At 38.1% G+C, this 19843-nt stretch overlaps 1 protein-coding gene across 1 annotated transcript; it reads right to left on the reverse strand.

Annotated features, from left to right (window-relative positions):
• Window positions 1-9705: 9705 nt before the first annotated feature.
• LOC128856545 (uncharacterized) lies at window positions 9706-19005 on the reverse strand. Its single transcript, XM_054091849.1, has 2 exons — window positions 18579-19005; window positions 9706-10151 (listed from the first exon to the last, which is right to left on the reverse strand). Exons 1-2 carry the CDS (start codon window positions 18796-18798, stop codon window positions 10141-10143), a joined length of 231 nt encoding a protein of 76 aa, XP_053947824.1. The 5' UTR covers window positions 18799-19005; the 3' UTR covers window positions 9706-10140.
• Between the last annotated feature and the right edge of the window lie 838 nt (window positions 19006-19843).

Consider the following 19843-nt stretch of genomic DNA (forward strand, 5'->3'; position numbering starts at 1 on the left):
CAACGCGTGAGCACACGAAGATCATTGGCATCATACAATCGCTTGGCATTCCAATATGCTCCCATATTATACAATTTGTATTTTTTACATAATTTTTAAAATCGTACATCGAACAAATTGATCAGAAATGAGCTAAATAATAATGTCCTTAAGGCCGGCGGGCCAATTAGATGTCCTAAATTCAGTAGTTTTCGCGAAGCGGTGTACGATGAGAAAAAAAACAATTAGGCAAATGAGGTTTTGGGGATAGTTTAATATATATTTGAACTAAACAAAAAAAATTTGTACAATCTCCAACAATATATTGTAAGCCGAGTTATCAATAGATTCCCAGAGCGCTTGTATCCAACTTCTGTACAAGATACAACTTGCAATTTTCATCTGAAAACAAAAAAAAAAAAAGATTATTAATTTTGATGTAATTATCTTCTATGTGAACTAAGAAACACGTAAAATTCGAATTTTTGGGGAAGGTAGAAAAAAAGTGGTTTTTCAAGGAAAAAAAAATTCTTCAACTGGGTAAAAAAGTCGCTTAAAAAAGTTTTTGGATGTTTTCTAGTTCACATCGAAGATAATTACATCAAAATTAATAATCTTTTTTTTTTGTTTTCAGATGAAAATTGCAAGTTGTATCTTGTACAGAAGTTGGATACAAGCGCTCTGGAAATCTATTGATAACTCGGCTTACAATATATTGTTGGAGATTGTACAAATTTTTTTTTTTTAGTTCAAATATATATTAAATTATCCCCAAAACTTCATTTGCCTAGTTGTTTTTTTTCTCATCCTACAACGCTTCGCGAAAACTACTGAATTTAGGACATCTAATTGGCCCGCCGGCCTTAAGTATCTAGGACGATTCCTGGTAATTCTTTATTATTATTTTTATAAGGGAATTTATCACTGTGACCTGAAAGATCTATGGTACCCCCTTCATGAGTTCCCAATATATTTCTGAGCCCCTTCTTCCTCAATAAATGCTAGTATTTGTCCTATTTGTCGGGCTCATGCATCTGTGCTGGACGCGAAGCCAGCACGTGTGTGGTGGTTTCATCAAATTCTCTACAGAACCTAAACGTTCCTTCGGAGTAGTTTGCCAGTTTAATAAGATGATAATTCAGTCTGCACTGCCTTGTTAAATTTACTGAGATGATTCTAAAATTTGTCTTACTTAATTCCATGTAATCCTTAAATCGTCTTCTTAATTGGAGGCGACAACCGCTTATGCGATTTTGGCCGAGTTTAACAAAGCGCGCCAGTTATTTATTTCTCGTGCTAACCGGCGACAGTTGCAAACACCAAGTCCTTAAATGAGTTTAGGTTAGCAATACCTATCACTGATTGTGAAGGATTTTCTTTGCCTTTCCGCTACCTTCTGCATAAGAGAGGAGAAATTACACTTTGCAAGACAACAAAAGGGAAAACCAAGGGAAGGAAGGTCTAAGATATTCAGCTTATCAAGATATTCCAGCAACTGTTTTTATATAACCACTAAAGAGTTTGGTGCCTTGATTGTTGTTTGGCTGTCAGGCCCGATAGCTATGCATCTGATGTTATAGTTTTTTTCAAGGTTAAAGTGAGTGCATCTTTCTACTTTGTTGACTTTCGCTTGAAATATATTTGTAATCTAGTCTAGCACTTCCGAGTATCTCTTCCTCGGTCGGCAGGCTCGTATACCATGTTATCATGTTCTAGGTTGCTTGTCTAAGACAAGGCACACGGTGGCCCTAAGGCCCATTGTGATACCTGCATTTGATTTTCATCCTCTGACTAAGATTTTAAGCAGCATGAATCTCTTTAAGAATGTAACTTGTCACTCCAGCGAGACATTTTGCAAATTTCCGAGCTGTTAAAAAATCACCGACTCAATTTAAGCAGTGACGCTTTATAACATCTGTAAGTGGGCTGGTAGCTTATCTTTTGAATCCAACCAGACATTTTGTCCTTTTAAAATTCAGGTTTAGCCAGAGCGTTTTGGAAACTCTGCAGTTAGTAGTTAGAGACCACCATTTACTGGTTACCGCAATTACGCTCAAGTCAATCGCATTGTACAGTTTGTTTAGAGGACAGAGTTGTCTACCACTCGCTGGCGGTCCAGGTCAGAGTTTTTTCTTGCACACTCGTTGCTTGACTATCAACAGAGTTGGTAAGGTTTACCGGAAGTAAGTCCATTAGTCTTATCATTTTTGCTGCTTTGTTTATAGCGTTGATCACCGCTTGGAAGACGCTACACCGGTCTGGGAGTCTAAAGGAACAAATTAAGAATAATTATTTCGAGTACACTCCCGACCCAGTGCCATTGTCCATCTTTGAGCTGTCAGTATAAATATACTGACCACTATCCTCTGAAATTACTCAGGTAATTACTCAGGTCTGCCAATCCCTCCTGTCAGGCATCGTATTTTATAGTCTTTGCTCAGATTTATCTTGGGAACCAGGTAGTCTGTTTTCGACGCGTCTTACAAGTGTTCCACAGATAGTAGAACTGATGTATGATCGTGCGTGTTTTCTTTTAGTATGCCTTCTGCTTTGATCCAGCAGGAAGAAGATTTGACCGCTATCGCTTTAACATATACATAAATCAATTGGTGGAATGTGTGGGATCACTTCGGGGCCACCTGAGGCGTCGATCGAATTCTCTTGCTGGTTTTAATTCAGTAAGCAAAGCAAACTTCTTGTAATTTTTATGAAAGCCTGGGCTAATGATGGCTTTGGTTTGTTCTTATGACAGTCCTCCTTGCTTGGGATTGTATTCAAAGTTCTTAAAGGATCTCCACTGGTGATAGTTCTGCACAGTTGTACATTTATTTTTTATTTTCGATCTCAATCCTTGAGTATTAATCCTCGTGGAATAAAAAGTTAGCAGGCAATGTTTCCAAAGTTCAGTAGTCTACTCAAAAGAAACTCGGATCACAGTGAAGCCAAAATATTAGTGGGGAGACAAAATTATCAGGGCAAGGCCGTCAGAGCAAACAACACTCCACTACTTGTTAAAGCATATTTCAAGTCGCTGCCTAGGGCATGCCGTGCGAATGGACTCAAACGTTTCGACTCTTAATCTATTCGATTCGATGGCCCAGGGTGGTAGCAGAGGGAGAAGAAGGCCTATACTGCGTTGGCAGAACCAAGTGGCGAAGGTCATGGCTTTACTTGGTGTTTCTAATTGAGGTTGATGAGCACGAAAAAAAAAACGACTGACACGCTTTGTTAAACTTCATCAAAGGCGGTTAGGCGATTACTCTGCCAATAAAGAAAAAAAAGCCATCAAAACTAATTTTGAGGTGCATGACAGTAGAGAGAATCTAGGAGTCCATGATTATTGGAAACAAACGCTATCCAATGAAGCATGTCAGTTGCACTCTTGTGTCACTGAGTAGCCAAGCACTCATCACGCTAGTCTTTCCTAATGGAGCATACCCGACTAGTCATTGTAATTTTGTTGAATTGTGAATCAGAAAACCAAAGTTTAGCAGCCAATTTTAAATACTAAATTTTCTAAGAAAACATTGTGTGCGATTTTCGCTAAGTTTTCACTTCCTACTCCACTTGCAAATAAATTTAGCCTCATTAAATTGCCACAGTGAATATTCCTCACTGTCAGAAGCACTCGCTGTCATTTGTGCTCCAATCTTTGTATAAACTTAAAGCACACATTCGTATGCGAGCCTGAGAAATTGCAGTCGTATTTGGCTTTTGCGTGTCAAAATAAAATCAATTTGGGATTTCGATTATACGCAGAGCAGACATTAAATATGCCCCGGCAGCTTTATGGCTCCGAACGTTAGGTTGCTCTCTGGTAAACGTATGTGTGAGAATTTGTATGTAAATATGTATATGTGAATATGTGTATATGTGTGTATATGAGTATATGTGAATATGTGTATATGTGTGTATGAGTAAGTGTGTGATATACCGAAGTTAAGCGCTTGATGCGCTGATGGTAAAGGTAAAGCGAGAAATAATCGCATTTCCTTTTCCGCAGTGATTAGCAGTAAAGAGCCTGGTTGCGACTAAATTGTACATACACATACACGCGAACGTGTACATGTGAATCGCAGCGCTTTATGCGGCTTATCTGCATGATTTACGCCGTTGTGCCTTTGCGTTGTGCGTTTAAGCGTAAAGATTAAGTTCGCCAGGTGTTGAGCAACTAATCACATTGAAACGCAAATCTACTCAAATCAACTCAACTCAACTCAAGCTCTAAATAGCTTTGCTCTGTTTTCCTTTGGAGACAATTTTAATGTGCGGGCTGATAACTTTATTGAATATTCTTGTCACATTCTCGTTTTACCTATGTGCCTATGGCGGAAGTCCGTATAAATGCATACATAATAATTGTTTCCATAAAAGAAATAGTAGTGAAGAAATTGCTGAGAACGCAAGTTTTACTACTACTTTTAAGACTTTATAAAAAAAATTTAAGATATGGTGGCTCATAGTGAAAATAATATAATCCGATCAGTTAATATTAAATTTTAACTCCTCAACAAATCGGAGAGAAAATAAATAATTGAACACTCAGCTTTGGTAGGTATGCCTAGTGGCTGCCAAAATGGCACGCTTAGACCTGTCGTGAGTCCATTGTGATACAACTGGAACTTTGTCCTTATACTATGGCTTCGGTAACCTGCTATCAAACATCGTTGTTGTGTTCAGTTGCTAGAAGAATCATTATCTGAATAGTTTAATCAAATATGTGTAGAAAATTTAAGTACGAGCATTTAAAATTATTTTTTTGAAAATTTAATAATTTCAAAATATTTCATAATTATTTGACTGTCAGACTTTCTGGCAAATTTCGTTATGTATAATGCAAGTGGGGAAAGTTACTGATTGCCATTCACTTGGGAGTGGCCAGGACGATTCTTCTGCATATGGTTCAAGAAGCCCACAACGTCCGGGATTAGGCCACGTATCCTCTGGGTAGCTTCCGGACACCCGTTCGGGAGTGACCTAAAGTGAGAAGGCAAAGCATTCCAGGATAGCTGGTTGTGCGCTGGGTTTGGGACCCGCCACTCAAAAATCCCCCCCCAATGAAAAGAACTGCCTTTACTGATGACGACCCCTGCAAACGAAATAAGGAATATAATTTGAAAAACATAGGACCTTGCGACGTCTACTACAACTGCCATGTAAAGGAGCGCAAATTCGGTGTCGGATTTGTTGTGGGAGAGAGACTTCGTCGCCAAGTACTGTCGTTCACTCCGGTGGACGAGCGTCTCGCAATAATCCGCATCAAAGCGCGATTTTTTAACATCTCACTAATTTGCGCCCACGCCCCGACGGAAGAGAAGGACGATCCGATCAAAGATTCCTTCTATGCGCGCTTGGAACGTTCCTATGAGCGTTGCCTCTGTCACGACATAAAAATTATTCTTGGCGACTTCAACGCCAGGGTGGGCAAGGAGGGAATTTTTGGTCCCACAGTCGGAAAATTCAGCCTGCACAACGAAACATTCGGTAACGGACAGAGGCTGATCGACTTCGCCGGGGCCCGAAACATGGTAGTCTGCAGCACCAGATTCCAGCATAAAAAGATACACCAAGCCACCTGGCTGTCTCCTGATCGAAAAACACGAAACCAGATCGCTCATGTTGTGATAGATGGAAGACACGCTTCTAGTGTATTAGATGTACGTACGATCCGAGGACGCAACATCGTCTCGGATCATTACCTTGTTGCAGCCAAACTGCGCACACGCCTCTGTGCAGCAAAAAACGTACATCTACCTACGCCAAGAATGTTCGACATCGAAAAGCTGCAATCACAACAGACAGCCAGAAAATTCGGCACTCGACTCTCACTCCTGCTCTCAGAGAGTACTGCCCAACAAACCGGCATGCATGAGCAATGGAGCAACATTTCTCGTTCTCTACGTACCGCCGCCCAAGAAGAAATCGGATTCCGGCGAGCCCGAAAAAATAATTGGTACGACGAGGAATGTCATGCTGCCGTAGAAAGAAAGGATGCCGCCTATAGAGCCACGCTGCGATCGGGCGCAACGCAAGCCATGTGGGATCGCTACAGAGAGCTGAAAAAGGAAGAGAGACATATTATCCGAAAGAAGAAACGAGAAGCCGAAATACGTGAGGGCGAAGAGCTTGAGATGCTGGCCAACAGGAACAACGCCCGAAAATTCTACCAGAAAGTTCGGCGGTTTACAGAAGGTTTTAAGACCGGGGCGTTTTCCTGTAAGAACTAAGACGGCGAACTGGTGACTGACATACAGATCAATCTTAAATTATGGAGGGAACAATTCTCGCACCAGTTAAACAGTGACAGCTGCGCATGTCACAGAGGATGTGAAGCTCCCGATACCCCAATCGTTGACGACGGAATTGTCGTTCCGCTACCCGACCATGACGAGGGGAGAATAGCAATATCACGGCTAAAGAACAGCAAAGTCGCGGGCGCCGACGGACTGCCGGCTGAGCTATTCAAACATGGCGGCGAGGAGCTGATAAGGTGCATGCATCAGCTTCTATGCAAAATATGGTCAGAGGAAAGCATGCCTGCCGATTGGAATTTAAGTGTGCTCTGCCCAATCCATAAGAAGGGCGATCCTGCAATTTGTGCCAATTACCGCGGGATTAGTATTCTAAATATCGCCTATAAGGTTCTAGCGAGCGTATTGTGTGAAAGGCTGAAGCCCACCATCAACCAACTGATTGGACCTTATCAGTGTGGCTTTAGACCTGGAAAGTCTACGATCGACCAAATATTTACAATACGCCAAATCTTGGAAAAGACCCACGAAAGGAGAATCGACCCACACCATCTTTTCGTCGATTTCAAAGCTGCATTCTACAGTACGGAAAGGAGTTACCTGTATGCCGGAATGTCTGAATTTGGTATCCCCGCAAAACTAATACGGCTATGTAAGATGACGTTGCTCAACACCAGCAGCGCCGTCAGAATTGGGAAGGACCTCTCCGAGCCGTTTGATACCAAACGAGGTTTCAGACAGGGTGACTCGCTGTCGTGTGACTTCTTTAACCTGATGTTGGAGAGCATCGTACGAGCCGCAGAACTTAATCGCTCAGGCACAATATTTTATAGTAGCGTACAATTGTTGGCGTATGCCGATGATATCGATATCATCGGCCTTAACAACCGCGCTGTTAGTTCTGCCTTCTCCAAACTGGATAAAGAGGGAAAGCGAATGGGTTCGGTGGTAAATGAGGACAAAACGATGTACCTCCTGTCTTCAAACAAACAGTCGGCGCACTCGCGTAGCGGCACCCACGTCACTGTAGACAGTTATAATTTCGAAGTTGTAAAAGACTTCGTTTATTTAGGGACCAGCATTAACACCTATAACAATGTCAGCCTTGAAATCCAACGTAGAATCTCTCTTGCCAACAAGTGCTACTTTGGACTAAGTAGGCAACTGAGCAGTAAGGTCCTCTCTCGACGCACAAAGCTAACACTCTACATTACTCTCATCATGCCCGTTCTAACGTATGGCGCAGAAACTTGGACAATGGCAACATCCGATGAAGCGACGCTTCGAGAGAAAGATTCTGCGGAAGATTTTCGGGCCCCTGCCCGGCGATTATCGTAGGCGATGGAACAATGAGCTGTATGAGCTTTACGACGACATAGACATAGCGCAGCTAATAAAGATCCAGCGGCTACGTTGGCTGGGTCATGTGGTCCGAATGGATACAAACGCTCCGGCTTTGAAAGTATTCGATGCGGTACCAGCTGGTGGTAGCAGAGGAAGATGAAGGCTTCCTCTGTGTTGGAAAGATCAGGTGGGGAAGGGCTTGGTTGCACTTGATGTGGCCAATTGGCGCCGGTTAGAACGAGAAAGAAACGATTGTCGCGCTTTGTTAAACTCGGCCAAAGTCGCGCTAATTAAGATGAAGAAAAATTTCATGGTGAAAGTGTCTGCCCCTTTTTCGAAATTGTAAAAGAGTTAATTACTGTGTAAGTCTGAATAAAACTCAATATTGGTTGGTTGGTCTGAGTGGTGATTCTTCCAGAATCCAACTAGCGCTTCCGCACAATTTTGTTGCCACATCCTCGTTACCAACTTGTGTACCAGTTATTTCCGGCATAACTATATCCAGTCTGTGCGGTTTAAGTACCTTATTAGGTTGTTGGCATGTAAGCCAGATAGTTGTACGAGACTCTCGAACAGCGATATGCCCAGGGTTGACATTATGTCCTTCCATAGGGCAGGGCATTCACAGAGGAAGTGGATGATTGTTTTCTTCTTCTCCGGTTGTTTGCAACTGTGACAGTATGTATTGTGAGGGATGCCCATTTTGGCTGCTTGTTCTCCGACAGTCCAAAAGCCAGTTATGACTGCCGTTAGTCTCCAGGCGTCCGGTTGTTTCATGTTTAACAATATTGGCGGATGTTTCAGGTTGTAGGTGGGCCATAACGTTCTGCTGATTTTGCATTTGTCTATAGATATAGTTCGTAAAATAAATATAAATAATATAATAAAAATATTAATTCTTATTTTCTTCATATTTTATCAAAATAAGACTCAAGAAGGGGCTGAAAAGTCCCGGGCACGTTTTTTATTTTGTTCATAATTAGCTTTATTCAACAACGCAATTTCCATCGACATTTCAATACCACTTTAGTCGAACGATTTATCTTCTGCCTCAAAATAGGCCTCAGTTTCAGCGATAACCTCTTCATTCGAGCGAAATTTCTTACCATCGACAATTTTTTTTAGGTCTGCGAACAGCCAGTAGTCGCTAGGAGCCAAATCTGGCATATGTGGTGGATTTGGGATAATTCGAAGTTCAATTTAAGTAGTTCTGTCATTGCTCAGAATCGTCAAAATGTTGTTGTTGTTGGTCAACAGTGAGCAAACGCGGCACCCACTTTGATTAGAGTTTTCTCATAGTCAAATGCTCATGCAATATTAGTATATCCAATACATTCTTTTGATATCTTTACGATGTCAACGAACTCACGCAACTAACTTTTCAATCATTCAAAACGTTTCTGAGGATTATTTTTTATGTTTGCTGGTGTTACCGCCTTATTTGGGCGTTTACTGCATTGTGCATCATCGGTGTCTCGACGACCACGTTTGTAGTCAGCAAACCATCGTTTTATTGTTTTTTATGATGGAAGGGGGCACCTATAACACCTTTCTAGCCATTGCTTCGCTTGAACGATATTTTTCCCATCAAGAAGCAGTATAAACTTAAAACACGAAGTTCTTTTGCATCCATTTTTTTTGAAAATTACAAATGTAGTATCCCTTTTAACACAATAACTCACAAACTAATGAATAGCATATCCTGAAAATTGAACAGTTGTCTTTTTAAGGTTAGTGCTAACTGAAAAAGATGTGAATGCAATATAAAACTAGTTAGGTCCGGGACTTTTCAGCCCATGTGTTACTAAATGTTAACTTTTTCTTTTGTTTATTATAATTAAGGTCTCTGATTTGAAGTATACATCGCACAAAACGAAGCCTGAAAAATGTGAACTCAACAGCTTATCACGATGCCCATTGCTGTGACGAATATGAGCGAACGTGCTTCACGCCGAATTCGACAAAGAAAAAAAATGAACAAAAAAAATGAAAACCTAAAAAACATAACAAAAATGTAATGTATCATATTTATAACACCATAAATATTTGTAAACTGATAAATTTTAACTTATTGTTTATTTTGTATTTTTATTTTTTTATTCATTTGATAAGAATTTACAAAAAATTCGACTTATATTTACATAAACGAAATCGTGCAGCTAATAATAATAGGTTTAGTGTCTTAGTGTTTACCACTTACTTACTAAGCTTAGTTCTCAACATTCACACCGATAAATACAGTCGACTACTCGCACACACACATACACGCAAAGTCTAACGTACGCAGGAAGTTTTTTATTTTTCATAATTTGTAATAAAATTGATAAAATTATTGTACAATGCGTGAACTTATAAATATATATATATATATATATATGTATATATGCAAAAGTAATAAAACATTATTACAATAAAGCTGCAATACTACAGCTGATAAAAGTCTTCCCCATTGGTTTATCAGGTCCCCAAAGAGGCAAAACCATTAAACAACGGCTGTTCGAAGAATTCGATACGAAATCACTCGCTGATAAATAACTCAACAGTGAGTGTACGAGACGCCCTTTTGCTATTTCGGTTCTGCAAAAAAATTAAAAGAAATAAAAATTAATTTTAGAATTTCTAAATTTAGTTATTACGGCTAGGTTTCAATGGAAACATCCTTTATTGGTGCTTAAATGGCGGGACATGGCATTCATTCGATATCTTTAAGATAACGCAACAAATAGATATTCTTTACGCTGGTTATACGAGTATTAGGTGAAGTAAAAGTTGTGAATGTTTTCCGCTAGGTGCCTCAAATGAGAAATGTCTAAGAATATAAATACCTGTATGTATGCACATTGGATCGGGTAATACTACTTATATATGGCGGTGTAGAGGAGGTATTGCATTTCAAAAGAAATAATTTGGTGGTTCTGTGTTTGCTGGAGTCAGCTTTGTACAAAGTAGCGCAAAATTAATCAACCAATTTTATTTTGAATTACATTTTTTACTAAATACTAAAAAAAAAAATATTTCGCGTAATCAAAAACTTTATTTTATTAATTTATATAATATTTGTCTGGTTCAGAAGTGGCAAATATGATCGACGTACGCCGCCAATTGCAAAAATTATAAATGTTTTTATAGGGTGGTTAATATTGCTCCACCTTGTACTATAATGTTCTAAATCGAGAAAAAAAAACAGAAAATTCGGTATATACTGTGGCCGACATAACTATTCATACTAGGGCATTAAAAATATCACCATTTTTGCCATTTACATGAAAAAAATCAGCTAAATGGCTATGTTTCTTCTTTATTTTTATTTATTTATAGTAATATTTATTATTTATTTATAATAATATCTAATTTTTCTCTTAAGAAATTTATTTAGTCATAACATATGTAAATGAAAAAATTAATTTAAGTGAGTTATAGAAAAGAAACTAAAAAGTTCGATCCAAATTGGGGGGCATCAGAATTCGTTTTAGAGGTATGGTTCCTTCGGCAATGTCTCTTATTTTGATCCCTAGAATATGATTTTCACAGAGCAATGGGCGATTTTTTTGCCTCCCCACAAATCGACCCGGCCTAATGCATACCCTACCTAAAGGAAAATTCAAACACAAATATTTTTTTCTATTATATCATTCAAATTTCGATTAACTTATTAATTTATTTACAATATAGTAACATTATAAAAACACAAATCAAAATATTTCAATTCCAAAAACTAAATATTATTTTCATATTTTTTTATAAATGCCCAGAAACATGTAGCAACAAAATTTGCATACCTTTGTACCCTACTAGTAATAATAAAAGTAATAACGTTATGCAAATGACTCAATACTTAGTGTTGCCGCCTTTTGCGTTAATTACAGCCAAAAAGCGGCGTGGCATACTGTGAGCTAATCTCTTAAGAAGCTCTTCAGGTACTTTATTCCAGGTCACTTGCAGTTTCTGAAAAAATTCTGCTTTCTTCGAGCAGCAACTTGATCGATCGATTTTTTCGTCTAAATATTGCCATAAGTGCTCGATAGGATTTAAGTCTGGGCTTTAAGCGGGCCATTCTAAAAGCGTCTAAAGTATTTCTTTGCTACGCGACTGGTATGTTTGGGGTCGTTGTCTTGTTGATAGATAAAATTGTGTCCAAGACCCATTCTTCGTGCCGAGGGCTCTAGGAATGTGCTTAGCATATTGACGTAGGACTCCCCAGCCATTTTTCCTTCAATATGTACCAGATCTGATATACCGCTATAGGAAAAACATCCCCAGATTCTTCTTGTATTTTTAAACTCAAACTTACTCTCATCTACTTTTTGACAAATGCTAGTCGCGCTTTCATGTTTTTATTGCTGATGAAAGGTTTCCTGATCTTGTGATGACTAGTGAACCCCTCTTCACGAATTCTCCGCTGAATTGTTCGCTCGCTTACATTAATTTGACGACTTTCTTTAATAAACATTGCCGAAGTTGTCGGATCTTTCTTAATTTCCCTTACTATTTGGGTGTCATCGCGAGAATTGGTTACCCTGGGCCGACCTGTTCTTGGAGCGCTCGCAAAGCCGCAATTTTTTTTTGAAACTTTTTATAACTCTCTGGATTGTTGACTTGCATCTATTATATGTTTTAGCAATTTTGCCATACTCCATTCCATTTTTGTGGGCCTGAACAATTAGTTTTCTTAAATCAATGCTTATTTCCTTCGACTTAGGCATTACAATATGCTAAAAGTATATTTGTTGTAAAATGCAAGGTAAAATAAACACCAAAAGATTGTTTCCATTACCTTTTCACTACGAATTTGGGAAATATTTAAAACGAAGGACAACACACGCGGATATTTTAGCGGTATGCACACTTTTGTCGAATCCGAAAAGCAACTGAGACGCAATTAGTGAAAATTGTTCTGCCATATGAAAAGATAACGGCACATTTTTAACGGCGCTGGTTTGCCAGCTCACACTTAGAAAAATAATGTGTACAATCTTAAATTCGAGGAGCAGCGTACGGACTTATTTCCATAACAAAATATTTCTTCAAGGGGTATTCATAGTTATGCCGGCCACTGTATTTCACTACCACCACTAGCATGAAGGAAAATCGCAAAAGGCACCCAAAACATTTTCGCTGCCTATGGATGGAATGTAATATACAATAGTTGCAAAGCCTTGATTCTAACGATTTCGTTCTAGTAGGTAACTGACAAATACAATGTTAGTCCTAAAAATTCACATAGAGGGAAGCTTACTTAAGTCTCGGCAGAAGTTTGAAGTTGATAACATCTTAGATAATTTTTCGAACCCAAATTTTCGTGGCTTCTTGAAAATGAGTCACTCACATAACAAAGCAATTCGCTAGAATCTTTTGTGACATTCAAGGTGTTTCAAGGAATTTTTTGTCACATTGAAGCTACTTGTAAAACGCCATATCAAACAGCTATAGAATTTTCTTGCTAAATTAAATGCTTAGTGCCACATCGCCTTTTCTCGAGTTCCAGCTTCAATGTGAGCCCATGGTTTGAATGAATCAGGTAGTCACTGGAGATGAGCGGCACGAAATCGTCAAGAACAATTGTAAGTTATATTAAAACAAGGCGGCTGCATATTTCTCGTTGCAGGAGTTTGTAGAGAAAAAATTGCTCTCCAATGAATAGTCCTAATATCGACCTATGCGAATTTTTCTTATTTTTTTATTTTTCGGAATGAAGTGACACCTCAAGTGAAGCTATAACAGTGACACCGCGAAAGCTACAGAGCAATAGTACTGAACGGGTTAACTTTGCAGGGCTACCAAATGCATTCTCAGCACCGTTGGAATAACCCTATAGATTTAGAGAGAAACTACTGTGAAAATCGAAAATCTTGATAAATTTTCTTCGTTACTTGATTTTCTTTAGATTTATAGACAAACCAGGCCCGTGCGCAGGCCTTCAGATTTAGCGGGGGTTCCAACTTTTGTTCAGTGCTTTTTTTTCATATCGATTCATGTCAAAAATTTTTTTAAAACCTCCGTGCGCACGGGCCTGAGACAAACTTTTACAACACATCATAAGATTGTTGGAAAATATTTTCATGCGTCTTTCTATTAAAATCAATTAGGAATTCAATACTTTTATATGGTAAATATCGCTTTTAGTGACGAATGCACTACTTTGAACTCACTTAATGATTTTGAGGGGCAGCGCTCGCGTGCGATGGACATGTGGGCATACTGTAAGGCACCAACCCGAGTGCTGCTCGCAAGTTTCGATACGTTTATATTACATACGACATATGAACGAATCGTGCTTGCCAATCACTACTTGTCATTTGCTATTTTTATTTTTAACCCATTTTCGGCAGCTGGTCGATTTTTCGACCACCAACTTCGGACTCCAATATCTCAGAAACTAAATGTAAATTTATTGATCAGTTTTCACAAGTTTTAAATTTGGAGCTTAGTTAATTTCAAGAGCATAATTTTTTAAGAAAAAAAGGTTCAGGGCAGATTTTTGTAAAAGAATGAAATTATCACTATTTTTACGTGTTTTTTGTGCAGATGAAAAAATAATAAAAAGCAAAAAAACAAATAATTGTTACTAATTTATTGTGAAGAGAAAAGATGAAATTAAGAGAATCAAAAAAGTATCATATCGATATTGCAATAATTTTTACTGTTTCATGGACGTAAACTTTAGTGGTCGAGAAATCGACCGCTGGCCAGGAACTGTCATGTAGGATAGAACAAAATCTAGCAATATTTTTTTCTTATTGAAAGAGATGGAAGTAAGTATCTTTGTGGTATGGGAAAAGTACTACCCCTGCTGGGAAAATCACAACTAGTGAACCAAAATTCTAGTTCAGCACTAGTACCTTACCTCCAAAATCGAACCTGTCCTATATTGGATGGTACGGGACTATTAGAAAATACCTACAAATCGAACTAGTACTCATTCGTCTAATATCGAACTAGGGCGGAACTATCCTAAAAGGGTTTATTGGAATATTGTTCCTATGGTATGGTACCCCGACTTTGCCACACATTGACCACTACTGGTCTGTTGGACCGGACATGGGGGTTCCAATTGTGAAGCAGGCTATGAGTCGTAATCGGTTTAAGAAATTAAGCAGTTTTTCCATCTCGCTGACAACACGAATTTAAACGCAGCAGACCGTTTTGCGAAGGTTCGTCCTATTACTGACGCTCTCAACAAAAAGTTTATGCAGTTTGGAGTCTTTAGCCATAATCTCTCTATAGACGAACAGATGATTCCATACTTTGGACGCCACTCCTGCAAAATGTTTATCAAGGGAAAGCCAATCCGGTTTCGGTTTAAAACATGGTGCTTATGCTCTGAAAGTGGATACCTATTTTCTAGTTCATTGTACGGGGGAGCAGCAACCCCTCAGGATAAAACGATTGGTCTAGGCGCACAAACAGTCTTAGACTTGCTTGACAACGTATCGGACCCTGAGTGCCACATCATTTTCTTTGATAATTTTTTCTCTTCATACCATCTAATGTGCCTTCTGGTACTATAAGCGAAAATAGAATGGGCGATTCTCCTTTGAAAAATTTAAAAAAAGAAATACGAGGAACATTTGACCAACTATTTGATCATCAGCAAGAAATATTGACTGTTCGGTGGAATGATAATGCTGTAGTCAATGTTATAACTAATAACTCCACAGTCAATCCAATTATTAGCACTAAAAGATATTGTCGGAAGAAAAAACAAACTATCACTATCCCGCAGCCAAAAGTTATTCAAGAGTATAATCATGGCATGGGTGGTGTGGATCTCCATGATAATGCGGTGGCAAATTATAGAATATGTATGAGAGGAAAAAAATGGTGGTGGCCAATATGGACAAATGCTCTTGGTAACGCAATGGTCAATGCATGGAAACTTCATTGTATAATGGCAAAAATTGAAAAGATAAAACCACTGTCACAAATTGATTTTCGTTCCAAAGTCACAACAGAATTATTGAATTACGACAAGGACGAGGACGAGTATGAAAACGAACATGGAGATGAAGGTCCATCGAACCTTCCTCGGATCAATGAAAGGGTACACGTCATGAGAAACATTGAAAACAAATTTCGGCGGTGTAAATTTCGCAAGAAACATACTATTTTTACTTGCAAAAAATGCAATATTCATTTACATACTAAATGTTTTGATGATTATCATAAAAATTTGTAAGCTGACTTTTCTATCAATAAAACAACAAAAAAATATTTGTATTTGAAATAAAATGAAATAAATTGACTTCGTGTGCTAAATTTTTTTCATAAATGTTGTATTTTTTTTTCTAATATATTTGACGGTTTTTGGCCAGCGGTCGATTTTTCGACCAGTCCATATCTAAAACACCGATGGTCAGAATTTTTTTTTTTTTTAATTTTTCTTGATTATGGTCCCATAAGCACTGACTAAAAAGGAAATGGAAAAATTATGTCGAATTCTTGTAGCGGCCGAAGATGGGTTAAGCACACAAATTTAAAAAAAAGAAAAAACAAAATAAAAAAATCTGATATTCTTGGTTACCTTTTTGTGAAAAAAAACTCGAGCGTCAAGTCGTTAAACTCGATGAAGGTCACAAATTATTTCCCGTGAAAGTCCAGGGTAAGTACATCACCTAGAAGGAATCATACACAAAGGACAAATAGATTTCGGTGCTGCTCAAAGAACTGGTGCTTGAAAAAATCTTCAAACATATCCATATAAAATCGTGCCCCTTTTTAATTGGGCATTCATCGCTTCAGCAAGCTATGTAGGTATAGAAGTGCTGCCACGGCTCGGGGGTTCTCAAGACTTAAAGCTAATCGAAAATTGTAGAGTCTACCCTAAAGAGGCAGGCGTAGCAATGATGCAGTAATATGGTAACAATTTTGAAAGAAAACTAAGTGATTTGTATGCATAGCATCAAAAGACGAATAATAATAAAAAATGCCAGAAAAAAAGCTATATTGAAGAATAAAGAGTGGCATTCTGCGATAGCTCACTGGATATCGAGTGAAAATGGCAAACCAAATTTTAATGTTTCACATCCTAGTACCTACTACTTGTATGCCCTATCGGCATACCCCAAGCTGGTAAAAGTGTATCCAATTGTACTCGTGTTGAGAAGGTATTAAATGCAAAAGAAATGCGATGCAAGGGAGAATGTATTGGTTTTTTGGCAGAGCTCTTTGTCCAATTTTTGGAATGCGTATCTCGACGTTGTTTCATAAATGGAGTAACCTACAGGTTTTCGCCCCCTCCGAATGGCAACGGCGGATAGTTTTGTATGAAAAACTTTTTAAGAACAGAAATAAACTCGGAGCTTTGAGATTGCCTACCGACGGGCAATCGCGATTAGAGAAAACATTTTATATAATTTTAGTGTTTCGTGCACACAGCGGGTTTCGAATCCGCACAAAACTAAGTGGTAGTCACGCACCAACCAATTCCGCTCTGGTGGCCACCAGAAATGTCGAGATTCACTCTATTGCGCTCTGGTAATACCGGCATCAAAGCGGATGTGCGCTCTAATTGGCTTATCTTCGTAAATATTGACGGAATCATGAAAATCAGGGAACTTTATTGGGTGGTGTGCACTTTCTACATTGCCCAGGAACTGAAAATTTGTCAGAAGACCGTTTATATAAGGATGCTCTTAATAAAAGCCACTCGAATTGGTGTGAACACACTTTTTGGGTTAAACAAACTTTTGTGGTTTGTTGCTGAAACCAATCGAAGCTGTCTCATTTTTAAACTGGATTGTGACTAGCGTTGAAAAATATGTCACGTACGAGAACAGCAGTTGAAGAAGGTTGTGGTCAAATTACCGAGCCCAGCCTAACATCCAAGAAAGTTCAGTGAGATCGACGAGGAATCGTCCACTATATATTATATATTATGTTATTGAACTTTAATTATATTCTCAGCATAAAATCAATCCAACATAATTTGGATTAAATCGTCACATTAAGCTGAAGAAAGATACATATTTACAATACCTTTTATAAAGGGTGGTTAAGTTTCAAGGGCCGGTATTGGTTTTGAATAAAATACATATTTGTTTTTGAGAAAATATTGTCATTTTTCTTCATTATGATAATAATGGTACAGTTCAATTACGTATAAAACAAAATATCAGCGAAATGACCGCCGCGGTCTCGTCGGCACACCTCCATCCGATGGTCCAAATTTTCGATGACGCTGAGGCATAATTGAGGTTCTATGCCGTTAATGTACCGACTTATCTCATCCTTTAGCTCTTGAATTGTTGTTGGCTTATCGACGTACATCTTTTTTTCAAATAACGCCAAAGAAAGAACGGTGTTGTTGACGCTTACGTGTGGCTTACATTCAGCATCGGCCCTTGAAATTTAACCACTCTTTATATGAATACCTAATTTTTTTTTATATGGACAAGACTGCCAGCAAAAATAATTGTCAAAAGTCAACGCAATACTCAAGTCACTTTAAACTTGCATTTTATTATACACAGGCATTTTACTATAGTTATAATTCAACAGGGTTGAGCATTTTGCGCTACTACTAAATAGCACTACCACTACTTTTTTAGTCACTTAAAATAAGGGTTTCATTATCACTAAATCTTCAGTTTTTCAGTGTTTAGCTATCCGTTTATTGAACTAATTATGCTATACCCAACCCTGAAATGCAATGGGGTGTAGTCCTGCAACCCGAAATTTTTCTAAAACTTCTGACTGAAGTTTTTGAAATTTTAATGAAAATTTTTTGATTTTTTTTAATTAGCACATAGTTTGAAATTTTGAGTTACATGGTTTTTGTCGTAAAATGAGCTATATTTGTATAAAAAACAATTTTTTTTTTATTTAATAGCCAAAACTTAACAATAAATCGCACCGCTATTATCGTGAACACAGCTGTACATATCATTCTGCACTAAGACGTATTTTATTTTCAAACAACCAATGGAAAAAACGTTGACCATTTAGACATTTTAATTAAGCACCAAATTTATTGTAGTCATTTTTGGGTATTTCTTATCTACTCACTTCTACTAAATATAATGGCTCGCCTACAACGATTACGATGATCTCGCATTCTACCGACTGGACATGGCTTCGACATTATTTGTGTGGAAAGCAATTGACTTTTCTGTACCGTATGTTGGCCATTGTAGAATATCACTTTACGGGACTCGATCGATGTACACAAATCGGCCAAAATTATGACAAGCGTCAAAAATATTGAAAACACCACTTTTGTATTCATTTTGAATTAACTATGAACTTTGTGAATTTTAAAGCGAAACTTTTAAAACTGAAAATTCCTATCGTTATTAAATACACAGTTAATCACCGGTGGTCGAGTGTGCACGCTTTGCTCTGATGTTTGAATATTCGAAGGTGTGGAAAGATAAAGCGATAGTGGCGTTGGCGTCGAAGCCGATACTTTTCGCGACGTGTTCGTAATGTGCACGCGTCGTCTTATATTGATTGCTGCCTTCAAATAATTTTGCTATTTGTATGTCTTACTGCATATCGCCGACTGCCGAACACGTTTATCACTGACAACAATGTGCCGATAAGATTGCATATGCAGGCAGTGGCGCGACATAAACTAAATCGGGAGAATTATTTTGGACTGAAAGTAAAAATAATATTTTTAAATACATTTACTTTTTCTTTCAGCATAAAAATTAAAATAGTTTACATTTTACATTTAATATATTTCTAGAGGTAAATAGTTTAGTTTAACATTTTGAAAACACAGTCATACAAAAAAATTTGTTTCTGGCCTGGATATCTGACCATGTACTTATGTAATTCTAAAAAACAGTCATAGAATATTTTAAATTTCTAAATGACGTATCGAAATACTACAAAGTACACCTTATTTGGGTGCCAGGCCACAGGAATACAGCAGGGAACAGCAACGCAGGTGAACTTGCTCGAATCGGTACAACTCTTGATCTTCAACTGGATAAGACGCTGACACCTATGCCTGTAGCCACTTCTAAACTACTTATCCATAGGGAAACCATCAACAAGGTAAATATTATACCTAACCTAACAACCTAACAATATGCGAAGTAAGCAGACAGGCATATGCGAAATGGAACAGCGGTCGATCAAAAAGCTTGTCAGGACTTAACAAAGAAACTATAAGAAAAAGGATACGGGTATTAACTGGTCAGTAATTAATAGGCAGACACGCTAGAAGGTTAGGACTCCTGTACTTCGATTTCTGTAGAAGCTGTCTTAATACAGAAGAAGAGGAAACAGTCAGACACATTTTATGTGAGTGTGAAAGCCTA

This window comes from Anastrepha ludens, chromosome 3, assembly GCF_028408465.1.
Source record: "Anastrepha ludens isolate Willacy chromosome 3, idAnaLude1.1, whole genome shotgun sequence".
Classification (NCBI taxonomy): Eukaryota; Metazoa; Arthropoda; class Insecta; order Diptera; family Tephritidae; genus Anastrepha; species Anastrepha ludens.

Excerpts from the sequence above, each read along its gene's own strand:
- LOC128856545 (XM_054091849.1), bottom strand. The coding sequence starts at position 18,798 with ATGAATACAAAAGTGGTGTTTTCAATATTTTTGACGCTTGTCATAATT.